Here is a 21,731-nt window from a genome sequence, read left to right on the forward strand (position 1 = left end):
AGGACAGCATGCTCACACCCACTTACAGCATGCTCACACCCACTGATGGCATGCTCACACCCAGGACAGCACGCTCTCACCCACTGACCGCATGCTCTCACCAGGACAGAGCTTCCCAAGTTGAAGCGTCTTTCCCGGCCATCCTTGGGAATGGTGGGTTGGCTGCAGCTGTCCCCCTATGGGCTCGTGCTCTGGTCCCACTACTTCTGGGCCAGTCCTGGCAACTGTGCCATTTTGCTGCTGCGCTCAGCGTAAGTCAAGAGTACCTGGCCTGTCCACCCTCCCCAGGGCTCCCCGTTACGTGGCCACCCACCGAGTCAGGATTTCCAGATGCCCACTGCTCTCATGCGCCCCGGCAGCCCTTTGCACCTGCTCCGCTCACAACCTCCCATGGGACTGTGCCCCTGACCCCCACCTCCGTCCAGTTCTAAACTGACAGAGTATTTGCAACACCAGAAAAATTATCATCATAGAACACGGGCAAAAATTACTAAGTTGGGTTAGAACTGGGTAACTTGTCTTTTCTCACCCTAGCTCCTACTAAGACAGGATTTCTATTTGTTCTAGGGAGAAATCAGTAACAGGGGAAGCTAAAACGATACAAAGACCCAGACTGCCCAGGGTGGTGGCCGTAGCACAGACGCACAGCCTGGCTATGTGGCCACAGGGTGACAGGTGCTGCCATGCGTACCAGGAGTCAGAGGTACCAGGACAGGGCCCGTGAGGACCCATTTTCCGGAGCATGACTGGAGTTACTGCCTAGGATCGGGATGTTCGCTGCTGTGTTCAGCCGCACGCAGAACTCCGGCCATCTCCCTGGGCCCCGGTCAAAGGCCCATTCCGAGCAGAGCAGGCACAGACCCGGCCTGCACCAGCACGAGGAAGCCACAGCTCCCGTGGGAGGTGTCCCACGCCAGGCTGCATTTAGGGGGTGGCTCTACAGGGCGGTGAGGAGTTCACAGGAAATCTGAGAAGACAGTGCAGGGCAGACGGTTCCAAGGAAGAGCGCACTCCGCACATGGCAGGCGTTCCCGGGCAGGCTTCCTCACGGGCCGCCTACCGGCCCCAGGCAGACCCGGCCCGGCTCAGGGGCTGAATCAAATACAGCTTTATAGCTCTCCCTCTACTCACAACTTGCTCAGTGGAGGGTTTTTCCTGTGAGAGAATAAACACTCTAGAAAGATCTAGGACGCCCCGGTGTCAGGCGGTTATGGATGTGCAAAGCTTCCCACCAGGGTGTCTGCTGCCGCGGGGTCGGGGTCTCCTGGTCCTGAAGTCACGTGACAACAGCCACCGTGCCCGCCTGGGCTGCCACGTGGAAGCTGCTGGTTATGTGTCAGCACATTCATGCACTTGTTTCTGCATCCTCGACGGCTGACGTGTGTTTGTTCTCAGGATTCTTTCAAGCTGGCATTCACATTTTACTGGCTTCGCTCATGAACTCGTGAGTTACAGAACGTGTTCACTTGATGCTTTTGAGTCCCCGGCAGGAAGTCGGGTTCACGTGTGAGGTGCCATCATCACCCTGTCCACCTGCAGGCTCTGCCTCGGTCGCCTTTTCTCCCAGGACCCCAGGCTCAGCGCTGGGCAGTGGAGGAGCAAGGACAAGGCCCGCCAGGACCGGCAAAGGCCATGCCCCGGCAGCTGACCCCTGGCTGCTTGCTTGAGGTGTTGTAGGGTGGGCATGGCATCTTCTCCGCTGGTTGTGGTGCCCTCATTCTGCTTCCCCCGTGGCCATGGCCACTCACCTTGCCAGAAACACCAGGCAGCGCCCCTCGCTTGGCCGGAGCCCTGTTCTCACGCCCCTGGAGGAGTGTGTGCGGCCCCCGCCCCCTGCTGCAGGCCACTGCACCGCCCTGGGTCTGCCAGGAGACAGCGCTCACCCTGCCCCCGCTGGGTGTGCACAGCAGTTCGAGCCAAGGTGCCTTCACAGGCGCCCACTCCCAGGGCTGGCGGGGCGGCCGGGCAGGGATCGACAGGGTAGACAGTGTCCTATGCGTTCTGCTCTGGCAGCCTGTCTCTGGACACAGGTGCACCCATTCATTTCCATCCTGGACACCTGTCTCCCGGAGATGTCTGTGCAAAATCCCACCATCCCCCACCTGCCCCTGATGGCAGCACGAGCTCCCACTGGCCCAGGACATCACCCTGCAATTTCAAGACAGTTACCCACGTTCTGGTCCCTCAGCTGTAACACCCAGTGACACACGGATCAGTTTAGGTTGTCAGTCTCTGATCTCCAAAACTAGGCCACACGGGGGTGAGGCTCAGGGTCCAGCCGCTGGGGAGCAAAGGCCAGCAGGCAGTGCGGGGTGCTGGGACCAGAGGGCAGGGAGGAGGTGCACCCTCAGTCTCCATCCAGGACGTGACGTGGGGCTTGGAGATGTGCAGGGGAGGAGGCACACGCCGGCACCAGCTGCCAGGGACTGGGCTGTCTCCTCCATCCTAGCTCTGAATGGCTTTGCATTCCCACCTGCTCATCCTGGAATCCAGATTCCTCCTTCATATGGCTCCAGGACGGCTCCCTTGGAAATGAGCACTACTCACTAAGCAGCCTGAACACCAGTGTGCACCTCCCAGGGCGACCAGAAGACTGCAAACAAGAAGCACTAGGCGCTGTGTCGGTTAAGTCACCAACACTGACGAGTCCGTGTGCACCAACCAGCCGCGCACTGCTCGAGCCACTTTTCTGACCTGGTCGCTCCCTCTCCGGGCCCCAGGAGCCTCCCCCTGGGGACCAGCTCCCCCACTCCTTTCCTGAGCTGCCCGCGTCTGGCCAGGGGGCAGTCTGGCCATGCTCTGCCTGGGCCAGGCCTGGGGCCCTGAGCTTCCTCTGCTCTGGTTTCTCTCCTCTGTTTCTCAGAGCCTTCACGCTTCCACTTGGCTGGACAGGGCTGACCCTGACCACACAGCATCACGTCATCCTACCCACCTGCCTGCTCCCTGTGCCTCATAGTCCCGGCCCCGCTCCCCGCAGGGTCACGCAGGACCTACTCTATAAACCACACCCCAACCTGCTCACCCCTCAGCCCAGCACACGACAAGAGACCCCACTGTGATCCATCCATCACACAAACGCTCATGTATCCTGGCGCTGAGGAAAACCACAACTGTGTGCTGTGTGGGAGACGAGCAGCACAGGGAACAGGTGTACTTACTTTTCTCATTGGGGAAGGAGTATGGTCAACCTGCATGGACTCCACTCTGTTAAATGAACAGTGGGATACATTTAGTGAGCCCGGGTCACGTCCACACCCCATCCAGGCCCACACTCTGTCTGCTCGTGCATCGGGCTCTTCACTGGCTGCCCATGGTCTGTCAGCCAGGCGCACATGGGCACGCTTCTCCACTGGGCCCTGGCCCCACTCTGGAGCCCCTGCTCCACTCCTCGGCCCACACTCTCCTTCTTCCGTGGGCCAGCCGTGTCCTTGCCCCTCTAACTCAGGCCCAAACCTCCTGCAGTGCAAGCAGGAACATCTCGTCTACTTTCCTTAACGCTTACTGCTTGACCGACACGTTTTACACAATGGGTGCTCCTAAATGTTAGTCCCCTAATTACTCAGCCCACGTGTGACAGGGAAGTGTCGTCGGGGCAGCCCCGCAGGAGGGAAACGGCAGAAAGGACAAAGGAAGGGTAGGGGAGTGAACCGTGCGCCCGCCGAACGTGAGCTGCGGCAGAAAGGTCCGGTGCTGCACCCAGACTCAACCCCAACTGTCTCAGGGAAGAGCCATGGTGAGGGGTGCAGCTCCCATCAGCCAGGGCGGGTCAGGGTCCCCAGTCATGCCACCAGCACAGCTGTGGTCTCCTGTCCCGTTTTCTGGTTGCATTCGTTTCCAAGCGCTTCCCCCAGCCTGGCCATCTCGGTCCCAGATCGGAGTCCCAGGGACGACGACGCCCATCAGCCCAGCACGGGTGCAGGATGGCCCCCGACCAACCAGGATGACTGTGAGGACGGATCTCTGATGGGCCCGCCTGCACCACACACCTGGTTCCGGGGCTGTGCCCGTGAGGCTCTGCAGGGCACGGAGGAGCTGGAGGGAGGCCCAAGCTCCCGAGTCCTGTGCTAAGTGTTGCTGGGCGTCCAGCATCAGGGGACTTGCAGGGTGGGGGGGGCCGAGGAGAACCGGAGGTGTGTCAGAGGAGGGGCTGTGTGACTCTCAGGGGCCCTCAGACGTCCCCACCAGGCACACACCTGTCAGAGGCGGACGAGTCAGGGGGCAGGAGCGGGTGTCCGCCTGGCTTTGCTGAAGGAGCTGTGGTGGGGGTCTGAGCGTTAGGCCGCGTTCAGGCAGCCCCGCTGCATGGCTCCTCATACCCCTCCCCGTTCAGGCCCCGTGTTACTTACTTGAAACTGGAGTTTTTATTGCGCCGAAAGCTGTTTGTTGTGACAATCTCATACGAAACAGATGGAGAGAAGGTGTTAATTAAACCATAAACGTCTACTCCCACGTAATTCATTCCAGTTTGAAGTAGAAGACGACAAACAGTCAGAGGCTCCCCGCCCGCCCGGCCCCCCATCCCTTGCCAGCCTCACTTTCCACCCAGAGCAGCCCCCTGAGGACAGGCAAGTGGCCTGCGCTCGCTCTGACCTGCCAGTGCCCAGTGCTGGGAACAAGCAGGTGCTCGACAAAGACCTGCCGAGTGACTCACTGACCAGGGGGTAGGGGCAGGCAGACGTCTGCGCTGTGGCGACCCAGCACCTCCGAGGGCACTGGCTCACACATGTCTGTTCTGTGCCGCCCTCCCCAGGACACGGCACTGCAACAGAGCCGAACCCCCCAACGCCCCCCTGTGAACGCCGCGCTGCATGACTTCTGTTCCTCGCGCGCGGGCAGCGGTCTGGGTGAGGGTGTCCTCCCCCAAGCCAGGGACGCGCGGAGCGAGCCAGCAGGATGACCCCGCCCCAGCCAGGCCAGAAAGGCTCCACCTGGCTCGAGAGCCCCGGGGAGAACAGGCAGATCTGGACTCTCAGGAGTCAGGTGTGGGAGACACACTGCCTGTGATGTGCCTGAACAGAAGATGGGGACAAAAATAAGCTACCGCCACAACGGCCAAAAGGACCAGGAACCTTCTAGAAACGCAAGACTGAGCCGCCAAAATGAACCCAAGGCGGAAAAGGTGTGCAGCGCAGAGCTGAGCACAGAAGCAGGACCAGGGGCCGCACGGGAGCAGCCCGGGGAAAGACAGTGGCTGCAGATCGGTTCCCCAGAAAGAAAGGCACTTGTACACCAAGGAGGACGATCCGAGTGACCCCACGTGGGCACTCCCTGGACTCGGACGGAGCAGGGCCTCACCACTAGGTTGGCTTCTCGGGACCTCCACTGCTGTGCCGGCCGGGGGCTGGATCTCCCCGGAGTGTGTGGAGCCCAGAGCACACCCTCACCCTGGTGCCGGCTGGTGGCGGCCCATTCACCCCAGACAGGCCCCGTGGTGGCCACGTAGCTTCCAGCTGCCCAGGGCCCCCCGGCAGCAAGCATCCCCCTGCAGTGTGTGGGTCACCCCTGCACACGTGACCAGCTGGGTGGACAGCAGCTCCCCAGGGCCACTGACTCTGCAGACTTTAACCTAACGTGCAACCTGGCAAACTGGGGCTTTCACAGAGTCCCCGTGTTAACACACCTGAGAGAACCACAGTCTGTCTCACAGAACAGAAGGTGCTGTGGACCGTAAGGGGGCCGGGTGGATGCTGCCCTAGGGCAGACCTCGGGCCCCACACAGATGGACACATGGGCTGCACGCATTCACTGTCACGGGCGCCATGATTCCTGGCAGAGGGGAGGCCCCAGGCTGTGGGCAGGGGAGCCCCTCAGCCCCAGGACCCTCTGGGGAGCCCCCCCAGGGGAGCCAGTCCTGTGTGTTTTCACGGCTCTCTCTGCTTCCCACTGCACTTTTGCTTTGACAGAAGCTTCCAGTAAATCAAAGTACAAGGTCTTACAAGGTCAGACAGCCAAGCGGGCAGCACTCAGCTGCCCCGGGTGTGCCCGTGGAGAGGACTCACCTCTGAAGCTGTTCCATCCGCAGCACTGACTTCTGAAGGGATTCCTCCAGCTTTGTGATCTAAACACAATCAGACTTCTGGTTATCAGGCAGACTGGGCGGAGAGAATCAGAACGTGGCCGCCACAGGAGCTGCCCTCTCGCTGTTTCGGGGTAAATCTGCACTGCGTGTAGGCCGTCGGGGGCCCCGGGAGCCAGCGCTGGGAAGCTGTCTGGGCAGCGCGAAGCCGTGCAGTGTAGCCCAGCCTCAGCAAGCAGCCTCGCCCTGGTGCTCCTCTGAGCTGTCTACACCCCAGATGCGAAACTAGATGAACACTGCCGCTTTCACCAAAGCTCTGCTCTCCTTCCATGTAGAGGAGGGTGTTTATAGGGCAAACAGGCATCTTGATGTCCTTTTGTAAGGTTTCCCCAGGGCAACCCCACAGCTGCTATGTGTGGAAAAGTGCCTGATGAGCTGTGGGGATGTTCATGGTCAGTGTTGTCGCAAAGTGTAACTGCCCCCGTGACCATGGCTGGGTCCCCCAAGCGGCCACATGCCAATCACAGATGAGAACCCACGCGGGGCTGTGGGTTAGCAGGACAGGTGCCAGCCAGGCGCCCGCCGCCTGGGACACGGCCTGGGTTAACTAGGCAGCAAGTCACGGGAGTTACCTTTTCTCTATAGAAGGTCAAGAGTCTCTTTCTGTGCTTTTCTTGAAATTCTGCAATCTGAGAAGAGAGTATGTGTCAGCTGCCGGCACTGGCGCGGGCTGCTACCATGCACGCTGTCCCGGAAGTCAGGGTTTGGGATGGACCTCTGGTGCAGACACAAGCACACTCCGCTTCTCTATACCGTCCCCCTGCCCGCCCGCCGCCGGTCCAGGCGTGGGCTCTGTTGGCTGCCACCCTGTGCCTGGAGCAGAGCTCGGTACAGCCGTTCCAGCTGTGTGTGCAGTGGCATGTGCCCAAATGCACGTGCGAGCGGAGGCAGCGTGCTCCACATGAAGGTCACACAGGCCACAAGGGCTGCACCACGCCCCTTGCTTGCAGCTTCAGTGGTGCTCAGGGCCTCGCCATGGGACGGGACACAACCCAGTGGGCCAATCGCAGTGTACCATCATCCCTCTGGCCGCAGCAACTGGATCACGGGACAGCCTCTTGACCAAACAGCACCCACGGGGAACACCCTGGACATGTTACGTGGATGGGGCTGGCTGAGAGGGCACAGCGCCAAGTGGGGCCCAGAGAGCCCAGGGACCTTTTCTGGACCCCCAGGGCCCACTGCACCTGGGACCACCTCTGCTCTTCCATTTATTTATTTATTTTTAAATTTTATTTATTTATTAGAGAGAGAAAAACAGCATGAGAGGGGACAGGGTCAGAGGGAGAAGCAGGCTCCCCGCTGAGCAGGGAGCCCGATGTGGGACTCGATCCCGGGATTCCAGGGTCATGACCTGAGCCGAAGGCAGTCGCTTAACCAACTGAGCCACCCAGGCGCCCTCTGCTCTTCCATTTAGACGGGCCCCAATTTCCACATCTGCGGTAGGTTCCTGAGAACACCAACTAAATCAGAAACAGTGATCTGTGATTTACTCAGGGGAGGAGAGCGCCACCCCACATTAAGGGAAGTTCTATTTATTTATTTAATTTGTCGGGGGGGAGCAAGAGCACAAGCAGGGGGAAGGGCAGAGGGAGAAGCAGGCTCCCCACGGAGCAGGGAGCCCGGGGATGCGGGGCTCGATCCCAGGACCCCGGGATCATGACCTGAGCTGGAAGCAGGCACTTCACTGACCGAGCCACCCAGGCGCCCTAAGAGAAGTTTTCAGTGATGCCTCCCCTCTGGGAACACTACACTGTAACCGCTAAAACTTGATTCTGCTGCCCCCCGGGCAGGGTTCCTGCAGGACTGGGATGTGAAGACAGCACCCTCTAGGTCCTACACCCCATCAGTGTACCCCAGGACTCTGCTTAGCAGACAGACACGAAGGGCGGCTGGTGCTGTCCCCAGGCTCACTGGGCTAGCACAGACCGAGGGAGAAACCACCATGGACTGGACGGCCAGCCCCCAGCAGGTCTTCAGTGCCTCCTCTAGGGCCTGGGCCACCTCCAGAAGACAGGACCACGGTCAGGAGTGACAGTCTCTTCCTATCCTCCTGCATCTTCCCAGGGATTCCACAGCCTCGGGGGTCTGGAGGACACACCACATGGGGCCCCTGCTCCACAAGACAAGGGCCGATGGACACAGGGTCTGCCTGGAGCATTAGTCTGTGGTGGGGGCACCACGAGGGGCCTGCAATGTCACCCCCATGGGCATCTGCGTCTTCATGAGGCCACATCCCAGAAATGTCCTTGCTGCTCGGCGACAGCTCTCAGGTCTGGCTCCCAGGAGGGGGTGAGGTGCTGGGGGACAGAAGGGCCAGCTGGGTCCGAGACTGGAGGCGGGGGCTGTGCACAGTGGGGAGGCATTCTGGCAGATCTAGAGGCACCCCCCCGCCCACAGCCGCCTTCAGCCAGGACTGGGCCGACAGTCTGTTTGCTTGGTCTCATCCCTCAACAGGTTCTGTGCCCGCGGCAGGAAGAGCCTGTCACACACCAACCCCTAAACCTCGTGTCCTGGTGCAGGGTCCACTCTGAGAGACAAAGCAGGAGCATCTGGAAGTGACCACAGGATGGCCCACCTGCAGCGTCCAGGAGCAGGGCTGTGTCCACGCTGGCAGGTGGGCCTGACCTCAGAAGAGCTGGGGCTCAGCAGGACTTGTGGACGGGCCTGTGGCTGTTCTTAAAAGAGGACAGGCAGAGACCAAGCGTGCAGGCCTCCGTGGCTGGCACAGACAGGACAACGCACTGAGGCCACAGCAGGGACCGGGCCACAGGCAGAGCTGAGCCGGGAGAGGGGCCTGTGGATGGGACGCTGAGTCCCGAGGGGCCTGGTGCAAGTCCAGGGGCAGCGTGGACCCCTGTGGCCATATGCCACCCACCTGTACCAGGCAGGGGCCAGCCTCCAGGACTCCAGGGTGTCAGGCCCCTCAGGCTGAGTTGCTGCGGCCTTGACCAGGGCAAGGGATGTGGACACCAGCAGAACGAAATGTGAAAGGGCCATGACCCTCATCTGGTACAGAGTGCCCTCCTGCACGGAGGCGGCACCCGTTTTGTGAGATTTTTATGAAGGGCGGAGGCTGAGGAAGCCCAGACCAGGAGCTGAGCATGTACACACCCTCTCTGGTGGTCCCTGTGATGGGCAGGGGAAGCTGTGGGACAGCTCGGGGCGCCTGCCACCCTGTGGGTGCATCCTCCTGAGGGGCAGCCACGTGTCCACGCTCTGACTGACTGATGAGGGCCAGCCCTGGCTCAGGGAGGTGCTCAGGGGAAGGAGGATTTCTGCTTCTTCCAAACTAGATCAGGAAGGGTGACCTCCTGACCGCTTCCTTGGACCCACCTGCTGTGGTTCTGACACCCATTCGTGCCATGGCCTGAGGGTGGCTTTACGCTCTTAAAATTACTGTTGATGCAGGTTTGCTCCGTCAATGCTTCCCTACTAGAAGTAATACCGAGAGGAATTTACGATACGTATCAATTCATTCAAGAGTAACAAGCCCAGTATGTTAACGTGCATGATGATGCGATATCCTGTCGTGAGGCCTCTGGAAACTCCACTTCACACCCGGACAGATGGGCACGTGGCCATGGGACGTGCGGCCCAGAGGTGTGAGGGAGGTCCCTGGCAGCTGCCTCCGCAGCCCACCCCCCACCCCTGCACGGGCGCACGCTCTGCGGAGCCGTCTGGAAACTCCATGTCCTTGGTGAGACTCTTGTAAGCACAGGGCTGCCCGTGGTTGTGAATGCCATGGGTTTGAGGACCTCCCAAGCCTGATCGTGGGCAGCTTCTGGGGCATGTGTGTGTGACTATGGGGCTACACATAGATGGCACAGCCATGACACCGTGGGGCTTCTGGCTTTGTCACTGCTGGAGAGTGGCCGTGCAGAGGAGGGGAGGTCTCGGCGGGGCTGGCACCGGCCCAGAACGGTCAGGGTGGGTACTGCTCTCCCTCGGCCTGCTGCCCCAGGGGAAAGGTCCTAGCTGGAGGCAGCTCCTGGATGCTGCCCCGCTCGGCCTCCTCCCCCAGAGGGTAGGTGGGAGGCGGCCCGCAGGGGGCTCAGCGTTAACAGGGAGAAGCAGGATGGCTGAGGGCTGGAGGGCTCCCTTCTCTCCCAAGTGGCTTCGTGGACAGAACGGCGGCCCGCACCTTGTCCAGGGACGGCCGGGAGGCCAGGCGTCTGGGGCGGGATGTGGGGTGAGCACGGATTCACAACACTAGAGGGAGGGGGGGCAGCAGGTGAGATGTGGGGGCGGGGCAGGCGAGGTGAGGGGAGCGGGGCTGGGAGGAAGACAGGCACCCCGGGAGCCAGGGGAGAGCATATGCCCACGTGGACCATGACCCTCAGAAAGGACAGCCTCACGAAGCAGCCCGCAGGCTCGATCTGGGGCCCTTGCAAACCCGAACCGTCAGGCCTGTCCCAGATCATGAGGTTCAAACGACAGCTGTATCCCCGCACACAGCAGCAACAACCAAACACAGCCAATGGCTTCGTCTCAGCGAGGGCAGCCATGGGAGGCCGAGAACCTTATAGGAGGGACTGGTCTCCAGAGCTTATAACACCCTCTCTTCCTCTGAGGTTATCACAACACCGAGTCTCTGAGGCGAGGCGGACGGACGGGGGTCACACTGAGCAAGCCACGTGTAGAGCTCACCTGGCAGGTCTCTCTGGAGTACTTCTGACACAGGCCGTCTATGCCCATAAATAGCGCCTGGATATCTGCGTCGGTCTGAAAGGGAAGGAAAGCTGGGGTCCGTGTTACTGCTTCCAACACGGGCATACAAACACCGTGGAGAAACATCTACAATCAGCCACAGACGACACAAACAATCAGCACCCCACCAACCATCTCCAGGGGGCCTGGGAGGCTCGCCTGTGTCCTGGCTGCTGTGGCGGTCGGTCAGTCCAAGGACTGAAGGGCGGTGCTAAGGGGCTCTGGGCACCCACTGGAGGGCAGAGTGGCCTTGACCACAGGGGCTCATCTCTGCGGTGAGACACAGCCCTCCTCGGAAGGACGCCGTCAAAGCCAGGCTTTCATGGTGGAGACACACGGAACTCAGAGGAAGGAAAAAAGCCGAGGAGAACACTTTCAACCAATCACAAGTATGTGCAAGATACTCAGCAAGCAAACATAAGGTACTTAAACACGTAAGGGTTGAAGGAACAGTGTCTGCCTACTTCCAACCCCTAGTGCAGACCTGCCCTGCCTCCTCCCCTGACCACAGCAGCAATAAAAGCCCGGGCAGCAGCCGTCCTGCGGCAGGCGTCTGGGAGGAGTGGCCATCAACCAGAAGGAACAGCTGGGACACACACCAGACCGAAAAGGTGCAGGAAGAGCCTTCGGCGACCCCCTGTCTGGTCTTGGTCTGGACTGTAAACAAGTCATGAACGTCAGGACGGCGGTTTGGGGGCCATCTGTGACCCCAAACTCCACTAAAACAACAGTGAAACTAAATTAGGTCAGTGGTAGAAACTGGGAATTGTACCTTGAAGGGCCAGGGCCTTCTGGTGGGGACAGTGCAGGGGCCAGGAGCAGGTCTGGCTTTGGGATATGAGGGGGCTGGAGTGGCGTCAGGACGGCGGGGGTCCCCGCACAATGCTGCCTGGACAGACCACTGCACACGGGGCGGCATGGCCCACAGACAGGGCCCGGGGCCTCCAGGTTCGTGTGAGCCCTGCTCTGCGTCAGCTAGACCTGCCACCCCGGCACGTGGCCTGATGTCTCCGAGCCTCCGTCCTCCCAGTGAGGCCAGCAGAAACGGTGCCTTCCCTGAGGGCCATGCAGAGCTCCCCCAAGAAGCGTGGCCAAGCCTGGTGCTCAGCAAGTGGGGACCATGCCTGTCTGTAAAGATACGTTACACACACACAGATGACCCCCAACTAGATGAAGAGCTCCATGGACCAGAACTGCAAGCATCTGGAAACGCTGTGACTGGTCTGTTAGGGTCCACTGCCTTCTGAGAGAGGACTCAAGCATTCTACACGTGGCAGAGGCCCCAGTGGCACCGGAGGCTGTGGAGACAGAGCAAACAAGGGTTCTCCAGTCTAACAAAGGCCCCCACTGCACAGGCTGCGCCATCTCTGTGAAGCCAAGCAGCACAACTCCGCAGACAACTGTCATCACACACAGGACAGCCACACTGTGGACGGAGACAGACAAACAAGGAAGGAATATGATCAAAGCACCAGAAAAACATTAATGTCCATTAAAGAATTCTAAGCTCAGTGAAAATATGCTTCAAAATAGAGGCAAAAAAAAAAAGAGGCCCTTTTCAGACAGACAAAAACCAGAGAAATTTGACATCAACAGAAGGCACTGCCTTCAGGTAGGAAATGGTTCCTCGGTGGGAGCAGGGGTTTCAGGAGCCAGTGAGGAGCATGTGGGGCAACCACAGATCCCAGCGGTGACCGCACACTAGCTGCCCTGTGGGGCTCCACGCAGACAGAACGACACCACCCACCAACAGGGTAGTGGGGACAAAGACCCTTGCTTCGGCAGGAAGATCTACTGCATACGGGACTTCAGGAGGTCAAGGCCATGCCATGGTCTCTGGGGTCACAGAAATGAACCCTGTCTTGGTCTGAGTGGGGGACACGTTCAGGTCACAAATGATTCCCAGAGCCACGGGCTTGTATCTGTGCACTTTTCTGTATTAGACTTCAATAAAAGTCAGTAAAAATAACTAAAAATCCCCAAATATTTCTAAGTCAATATACTTTCAGAAAACACACAGGTCATGGGAGTAATTGAACAGAAATTTCAAATTATTTCTAAGTGAAAGACAGTAAAAATGTAAAATAGCCAAGCACACACAACGCAGGCAAGGGCAAAGAGAGGGATGCCCCAGCCCCACAGCATAAATGCCAGGAGGGAGAGGCTAGGAGCAGACGGAAGCACCCATCTTACAGAACAGACTAAATGCAAGGAATAAAGAAGAAAGGAAATGGTAAGAACACAGCTGAGAACAAATGTAAAGTGAAGAGAAACACTAGTTCTCTGAGAACACTGATAAAAAGTCAATAAAACCAGGCAAGACTGTTGAAGAAAAAAGAGAGAAGGCACAACAACCATCATTACAATGACAAAGCAGCATCACTACGGATCTCACAGACCCTGAAAATACAGATGGCCGCAGACACACTGACGATGAGAAACTTGAAAATTCAGATGAAGTGCACAAACTCCTAGAGAAAGACCACTCACTTAAGCTGACCCAAGAATTGGGAACTCTGAAGAGTCCCATATCTAATTAAAAAATTAAAACCCAAGTTAAAAACCTCCCCACAAAAAGCCTTCTAGGATCAGATGGTGTCAGGCATGAATTCTAACGTACATTCTCTGAATGATCCCAATCTTAAAAAAAATCTGCAAGAGAAGAGAAAAATGAAAGAATTTTCAACTCCTTTTATTAAGTCAGCAAAACCCTGATTCACCAAAACTTGAAAATGGCATTGTAAGAAAGGAGAGTTACAGGTCGGTTCTCACATGAAGAGAGGTGCAAAACCCCCAAATCCCTCTGCCCATATAGGCTATACTGCGTCACAACCAAGTTACAGTGTTTAAGATTCTACTGTGGGGTTTAGGGGCGCCGGGGTGGCTCAGTTGGCTGAGCGTCCAACCCTTGGTTTTGGCTCAGGTCACGATCTCCGGGTCATGAGATCGAGCCCCACATCGGGCTCCATGCTCTCCTCGGAGTCCGCTTGAGATTCTCTCTCTCCCCCTGCCCCGCCCCGCCACTCACATGTGCGCACACACTCTGTCTCTCTAAAGTAATAAATAAATAAAATCTTTAAAAGAATTGTACTCTGGGTTTAAAATTCTAAAAATAAATGCAATTTACATCAACAAAATAAAGGAGAAAAATCAAATGATAACCTTGATATTTACAGAGAGCCACTTGATAGAGTCCAACATGGCTCATGATAAACCTTAGCAAGAAACCCAAGGTGCACATGAATACTCCACTGGAAGCTCCACCCTGAAATCAGAAAGAGACAAAAGATGCCTGACATGCAAAGGAGAAACAAGAAGGCAGAGAGTAAGAACGGGAGGGATGACAGAGATTAAACACTTAGAGATGATATGGTTGTACATAGAGAGGGTCTAGAAAAAGCTCCAGATCGGCCAGTAGCATCAGGTGACTTTAGCATGGTCACCAGATAAAAGCTAATAAAATCAACCAATTTTTATACACCAGCAATAAGCACTAAAAAGATGACATTTTAAGAAATGAGTATGGCAGGGCGCCTGGGTGGCTCAGTCGGTTGGGCGACTGCCTTCGGCTCAGGTCATGATCCTGGAGTCTGGGGATCGAGTCCCGCATCGGGCTCCCTGCTCGGCGGGGAGTCTGCTTCTCCCTCGGACCCTTCCCCCTCTCACGTGCTCTGTCTCAAATAAATAAATACAATCTTTAAAAAAAAAGAAATGAGTACGGCAGCATCCCAAATCAATACCCGAGGGTGAAGCGAACAGTGATACACACAGCCTCTATGCAGAAAACTGTTACTGTTAGTTACTGAAACTAGAGCACATCTAAGTAAACGGAGGCGTGCCACGCTTATGGACTGGAGAGTCCACGTTGTAGAGACGTCAATTTTACCCACATTATCGATGAAGTGCATACCCAAGAGACCTTGTGTCTGGAAACTGATGAAAGAAACTGATTCCAAAAGTTACGCAAAGGACTTGGGCTAATTGTGCAACAGAGAGCTCCCAACCTCAGTGGCTCAAGGGGGACACTACCCGCCCACACATTAGCAGAAGGCTGGACTCGGTGGATGGCCTTCCATTCAGGGCCCAGCAGCTCTGCCCTGCTGGGTCAGCAGCATCCACTTGGCTGAGTTGGGGGCTTTCCAGGAGATTGTTTTGGGAGCCAGGTTTGGAGTGGCGTTGCTCATGGGAAGCAGGTGGGGAGATGGAGTCTAGCTGGGGGCCCAGAAAGAAGGGCAGCAGGGCCAAGGACAGCTCCCAGCCAGGCCAGTCTGTTCCAGTGGCTGGTGTCTATTTCTCTCTTCTCTTACCCAGAAAAGTCACCCCCCCAAATGCCCCATCTCTGAGTTCATACCAAACCCATGTCCTAGCAGGCATGTGGTCTTGTCCTGCAGGTCCTGATCCGGGCTGCATCCTAGGAACTAGGCCCGTTCCCACCGTGAGCAACCTCTGACCTGGGGCCTGGGGCAGACAAGTGAATCCACCCCTCAAAGGTCAGGGGGAAGTCAAGAGAACAGAGCAGTCACAGAGACCCTGTGGGTGGGTGTCCTGGGGCTCCTGCCCTGGGGCCATCTTCATTAGACAGGCCTCTGCTGTCTAGGAGAGCCTCTGGTCTAGCCAGCTCCAGTCCCCGGTTCTGCCCACTGGGGGTTCTTCCTCCTCTCCCAGTTCCCCAGGGCCCTACGTGAAGTGGGCATGAGGATGAGTGCCCTGACCACTCATGGCCTCCAGGTCCCAGACACCACTGGCTTCTCCGGGGTTCAGCGCCTCCCCACTGCAGCCCTCTGCTGCAGCCATCCCCTCTCCATCTCTGCTGGAGAACCTGCCAACTGCAGTCGAAGTGCAACCCCCTCTTGTCCACACACCTTTCTGCTCTGCTCTCTGCTTTCACCAGAGGCTCTGTCCTGCAGACCTGCCTGCCTCCCAGGTTCCTGCAGGCTCCCCAGCTTCAGTCTGCACTGTCCCCTCACCACTACCACCTGACAGATAAGGCGGTGTACTATTTTGTGTGTGCGACAGTGACGGCCCTTTTCAATGACAGACAAATTAAGAAATATAAGTGGTGCCCTGTGTGTGAAGCTAAAGGAGCAGGTGTGGGCAACTTTCATACTGCAGGTCCCAGGAAATCAGCTTAGCCTGTTACAGTGTGTTTGGTTTTAACAACAACAAAAAACCCAGTCAGAATAGAAACCATCAGGGGCACTGCATTTAGCAAGGATAGGAGTTGTTTGGTGAAACTTACTTCCCATATGTGCACACACAGATGCGTGTGCATGCAAACGCACCTACACCGTGCCGTGATATCAAGTGTCCTTCCTGCCACAGGTCAGGGAAGGTATGGTCACACAGAACCGTAGGCAGAGACCTAAAGGCAGTGGGTGAGGGGGGAGGTGGAAGCTGTCTGGCCCCAGGGGCAGTGGCGGGGCAGAGTCGCCGGCCAGGGGACCAGGTGTCCACCAGAGGCCAGGCCACAGAGCCACGGGCGTGAGGGGATATGAATTTACTCCCAGGAAGCTGGGACACATGACCCACGTTGGCAGATCCCTCTGGATGCAGCTGAGAAGAGATTCCAGGGAGCAGGAGGGAAAGCAGGAAGAATGGCGGAGGGCGTTCATGTGGCCCATGGAGAACGGAGCGGGGTCCCGGAGAGACTGCTAGAAGCGCCTACAGAATGCGGGTGTGCAGGACAGCGACAGTGCCGTGAACGTCACTCTCTCACACGTACAGAGAACAAAAGAATACATACTTTTTCAAGCATGTGTAGAATATTAACAATTACTATGTATTAAGGCACAATGAAAATCTTGACAATTAAAAAAAGTAACCATATGTCCATATTCTCTGGTCACAAAGACATAAAATTAAAAATTTTCCACAAAAATGATAGAGATAAAATCTAACCTCTTAGAAATTAAAGAACACTCTCTTGAATAATTTTTTTAAGATTTTATTTATTCATTTCAGAGAGAGAGAGAGCACAAGCAGGTGGAGAGGCAGAGGCAGAGGGAGAGAGAGAAGCAGACTCCCCGCTGAGCAGGGAGCCCGACGCGGGGCTCGAACCCAGGACCCCCCGGGATCGTGACGTGAGCCAAACGCAGACAGTTAACCAACCGAGTCACCCAGGCACCCCTCTCCTGAATAATTCCCGAGTCGAAAAGGAAGTTAAAAGAGAGATTAAAGACTATCTAGAAATGATAAAAACAATGCTCCAAGTGATGTACAACAGCAGGAAACAGCAGGAAACAGATCTCTCTAAATACACTTCTAGGAAAGAAAAGAGAAAAGAGATGAATGGAGAGTAGGGCCCAGGAGGGCAGGGAAAGGCCGGGGCACCCCCTCCCTCAAAGGCAAGCCCGACCCGCTGCGCGACCCAGCAGAACCTGGCTCTATGGCCGAGGGTTTAAACTGGCACATTTCTTAAGGGAAATAAGGCGCTTTCTATTAAGTTTAAATACTTAAATCTGTGCCCTTATTTTTCCACTGCTAGGAATTTATGCTACAGAAATGTTCTTATACATATGCAGAAACACAGTAAAAAAATATTCACCGTAAAACTGAAACAATGAAAAACCACCCTCCCCCCAGCAAAACACTGAAATGCTATGCAGTCTTTTCAGAGTGTGGGTGTGCCAAAAATACCAAGTCAACTGAGAAAACACCATTTTGTAAAAAAAAAATAAGTCACAGTAACACACAGAGCAGTAACTATACCCCTACTTGTGGATATCTGTGGGAAACAAGATTTTTCTCCATTATAATCTTCTGTATCATTTAAGTCTTGTGTGACTTTGTATTATATGTGTAATCAGCAAAAAATGATTGTTATAGATTAAAACATCAGATCAAATACGTACCTTAGAACCTAAGTATAAAGAGAAAAATTATTTGCAACTAAGTTTAAAGCAAACAGGTGACACTGATGTATTTCATAGAGAGGACAAAAGACCTTGTTTTAAGCCTACTACAACAGTAACCCACTTTAAACTTCCTTTCCTCCAACCCTCTTAATTAGATACGACCCCCATGGAAATCCAAACTCTATCTCCTTCTTAAGGAGCTTGTACTGTGCTGAAGAAACCTACTCAACTTATCTTCATTTCCCAGAACACAGCACAGCAAACTACTCATAGGGCCAATCTATGGTTAAGAAAGAAAGTTGTATGAGGTATTCAAAACCAAATCCTAACTGTACTTTACTCAGAAATCTTGTAAGATCTTCTAATTAACCTAGCAAAATGAAAGAAAATTTCAGACCCCTCCCAAATGACTAAAAACTGAATCCTGAACTAAAAAAAAACACTGATTAATATCCAAATAATAGATATTTCAACTTACGTGTTTTGAAAGTAAAACCGTGCGACAAGGGACTTTGCAAATCAAGCACTTGTCTTTGCCACCTATGAAAGAAAAGTAAACTTTATTATAGTGAGTAGCGCTTTTGAATTTAAGTGCAGGCTTCAAATTACAATATTTCTTCAAAATAATACAGAATTATAGCACTTACATTTTCCACGTTCAGAAAATGGTAAGACTGTGCACGTGGACAGAGTTGAAAAGATTTATTCAACGAATAATCCATTTTTCCTGTTTTGTCAATATGCCCCAAAATAGTGCTTGTGAAGATCAACAACACTCAAACTTAAATCTATCTCAGATTTTCTTACAATTAGATTTTGTAGTGATATCCTAAGTAAAATTTTTTTAATATTCAAAATGAAAACAGCTCCTTGCACCCCATCTAAGAGATGAAGTAAAGGCTTTGTTCAGCCCCCTCGGCCTCACCTCTGCAAGACAGGAGACAGTTCACTGGGGAGGTGCTCTGTACTTGCTGAGCTCTGGCTGCCCCTAGGGCAGCGCCTGGCCCGAGAGCACAGGGCTAACGTCCTACCTGCTCTTCTCCGGGGTCTCTGGCCCAGGCCCACCTACTGCACCACCTTCTTCTCCACTCCCACCACCCTCCGTGTGGCTGGCTGCTAAGGGTAGCCTTGCATTTCCTCCCTTGCCCCCATGCGGCACCAGAGCCCCCGGGTGTCGCGGGAAAACGCCTTGAGTGGGGGCAGCAGGGCCTCTCATCCTGGGCTCTGCCCCATCCCCACGCGTCGGAGCTTCCCTTTCTCACAAACCAGCCTGGAGCCCAGAGCCGGCCAGGGAATACTGCACCCTCGTCCTGCCAAGCAGCGCACCCAGCCCAAACCCCGGCCTCTCTGTCTCCCCCTCTTCTGGTCCAGTGCAGCCAAGAACCAGGGAAACAATCACTTAACTGAGAAGTGGATTCACAGACTTGGTTCCAGCACTGCTGAACTGCAACACTGCTGGGCAACCCTCCATTTTTCTTGGGTGTTACCCCACCAATTCCCTGTGGGGGGTGTTCAAACAGGCCCCCCTTCAGTTACCAAGAAAAAAGTCATGACCTACCTCAATCTTCCTGCCTCTCCTCCACTTACCACGGAACAACTCAACTCCCTCTGCTTTCTTCCTCTGTCTCATCTCATTTCATCCCCACAGCACATGGGATGGGGTCCTTGTGGAGAAAGACGGGGTTCCCTTCCAACAGCCTCCAGAGTTGTCCCCTTTCCTCCATCCCTACAAACATGTTCAAGGGGCCCTCTTCTGAAAGCACCCACCCTCAGCAGTATGTTCCCGCCCTCTATGTCTCTCCTGGGGATTCTGGACAAGATCCCTCGGGGCACCACTACCGCCAGAAGCCATGGAGTCAAAGATGAACAGAGCTGGCTCCTAAAAATCCACGAGTTGCACTGAAGGCAGGGAAGAAGAGACTTGACAAAGACAGGATCCATCTGCAGCTAATGCGCAGGCAAACTGACGTTCACAAACAGTGCTTACAAACCTATTAAATATAAGCGCGCCAATAAAAGGTGTGAAAGGGCCCAAATGAGTAGTTGGCCAAAGTGCAGACTGACGCTAATGCACGGAACGAAAATGCCGGCCATCCACGCTGGGGACAGGGAGCAGCCACCTTTCTGGGGTGCCTAGTCCTAAGTGCTAATGCACACACCCGAGCGCAGCACCCCCACCCTTCCGGATATCCCAAAGGAAAAAACCACGTAAGTGAACAAGTGGTGCTTAACAGCAAAATATTAGAAAATACGCAGAGCTCTTAGTAGGGAATCAGTTAAATAAATCATGGCACGGCAACTAAAAGATACATTATGCAGCCTTAAAAATGATGATACAGACTTACTTTAATGTGAAAAGAGATCCATGTCCTATTAATAAACTCAGGGAACTAAAACTGGTATACACACAGTACCATTTTTGTTGTAGAAATCTGTATCCATAGGAAAAAGTCTGGAAGGATGTATACCAAAGCTTAAGGAGGGCTTACCCCTGAGTCACAGTCACTAAACAGCTAAGGAGCTGTGGTCAGTGCTCCACCCTCAGGCCCTTCCACTGTTTTTTGTGTGTCCCAGCATTGGTGGCTTTTTGGAGGAATGACCTTGGGCTACCCGACCGTGCTTCAGAAAAAGAGCCAGAGGTACGCGGGAATCAGCCTGCCCGGGGCCATGAACCAGTCCCCCAAAACTGAGAACACAGACCTCCCTGCATCGTTCTCACCCAAGCTCACCCACACCACCAACTCCGGGGGGGGTTCCAATTCTGACCCTGCCCTGGGACGCCAAGTCCACAAGCTCTGCCTTCTTCCCCCACCTTCTCCTACCTCCACCGCCTAAAGGAACGCTCTTCCCACATGACACTGTGCCCTAGCTCCCTCTGCCTTCGGCCCTCTCCTCACTCCAGTACCTTCGACTGCTACCTATGTGCTAATTCCCCAGCGTACTCCCGGCTGTCTTGACTCCCAACCCGTATACTCAGCTGCCCCCCCAGAACCTCCGCGCCCGATGTGGGCCCCGAGCCTCACCCCGGGACACAGAAGGAGCTCGTGTGGCACGGCCGATCCTCCTGCGGAGTGTTCAGATCATTCACGGTGAGCCACACGCCGGACCTCGGGACAGCGGTGACCGCCGAGGACGCTACTGCCTTACCCTGCAGGCTGCTTTCACAGGTGAATTCACTCTGGAAAACTCACTGTGCTTTGCATTCACGCGCTTTTTCTTTTTTATACGTCAATGAGAACGTCCCGTACAAAGAAAAATACGCCTCTGATCATGCCGCCAACCCAGGGACCCCGGCAAGCACGCTTTGGCCTCCGCGGCCGCCGGCTCTCCTGCAGCCCCCCGAGCTCCGCGGGCCCGTCCCCGCTTCCTTCTGCCCCCGGCGGCGCGCCTGCGCGAGGCCAGGCGAGGACGCGCCCCCCGGGCCCTGCGCTGCGCTTTCCGAGCACCTCGTCCCGGGGACTAGGTTCACGCCGCCTTCCGGAAGGGCAGCGAGGGCCGCATCCCCGGGGCTCAGGGGACCCGCGCGCTCCGCCCACCTCCCGCGGGCCCCGCCGCCCCGCGCCCGCGGTGGGGGGACGCAGGCCTGGTCTGGGGGCCGCGCCCGCCCTCACCTTTGCCCAGGCAGACGTCGCAGTACACGTGGCCACAGTTGGTCAGACTGAAGCACGACGTGCGGTGCGGCGGCTGGAAGCAGCGATTACAGAACACCCAGCCGGCCATGCCCGACCGCTCCGCCGCAGCGCAGCCCAGGCCCACGCGCCGCGCACGCGCAGCCCGGAAGCCGCCTGCCGAGCTTCTGCACCTGCGCAGACTGCAGCTGGTCACCCCGCGCCTGCGCACGGGAGAGCCGCACGGCTCCCGCCAAAACCCGTGCTGGACGGTACCAACCGGGGTGTGTGTGTGTGTGTGTGTGTGTGTGTGTGTGTGTGTGTGTGTGTGTGTGTGTGTGTGTGTGTGTGTGTGTGTGTGTGTGTGTGTGTGTGTGTGTGTGTGTGTGTGTGTGTGTGTGTGTGTGTGTGTGTGTGTGTGTGTGTGTGTGTGTGTGTGTGTGTGTGTGTGTGTGTGTGTGTGTGTGTGTGTGTGTGTGTGTG

General features: G+C 55.8%; 1 protein-coding gene across 1 annotated transcript in view; it reads right to left on the minus strand.

The window, feature by feature from the left end:
- Window positions 1–21,382, minus strand: part of RNF212 (ring finger protein 212) — a 34,618-nt gene extending 13,236 nt beyond the window's left edge. Inside the window, exons 1-8 of the mRNA XM_073891294.1 lie at window positions 21,252–21,382; window positions 18,119–18,180; window positions 10,727–10,801; window positions 6,649–6,705; window positions 6,000–6,058; window positions 4,347–4,393; window positions 4,194–4,254; window positions 3,159–3,204 (exon numbers count right to left, since the gene is read on the minus strand). Coding sequence (XP_073747395.1) covers window positions 3,159–3,204; window positions 4,194–4,254; window positions 4,347–4,393; window positions 6,000–6,058; window positions 6,649–6,705; window positions 10,727–10,801; window positions 18,119–18,180; window positions 21,252–21,360 — 516 coding nt within the window. The 5' untranslated portion in view covers window positions 21,361–21,382. The remainder of the gene's footprint in view (window positions 1–3,158; window positions 3,205–4,193; window positions 4,255–4,346; window positions 4,394–5,999; window positions 6,059–6,648; window positions 6,706–10,726; window positions 10,802–18,118; window positions 18,181–21,251) is intronic.
- Window positions 21,383–21,731: the final 349 nt, after the last annotated feature.

This window comes from Callorhinus ursinus, unplaced genomic scaffold, assembly GCF_003265705.2.
Source record: "Callorhinus ursinus isolate GAN/ISIS: 27379988/994484 unplaced genomic scaffold, GSC_fseal_2.0 scaffold4, whole genome shotgun sequence".
Taxonomy (NCBI): domain Eukaryota; kingdom Metazoa; phylum Chordata; class Mammalia; order Carnivora; family Otariidae; genus Callorhinus; species Callorhinus ursinus.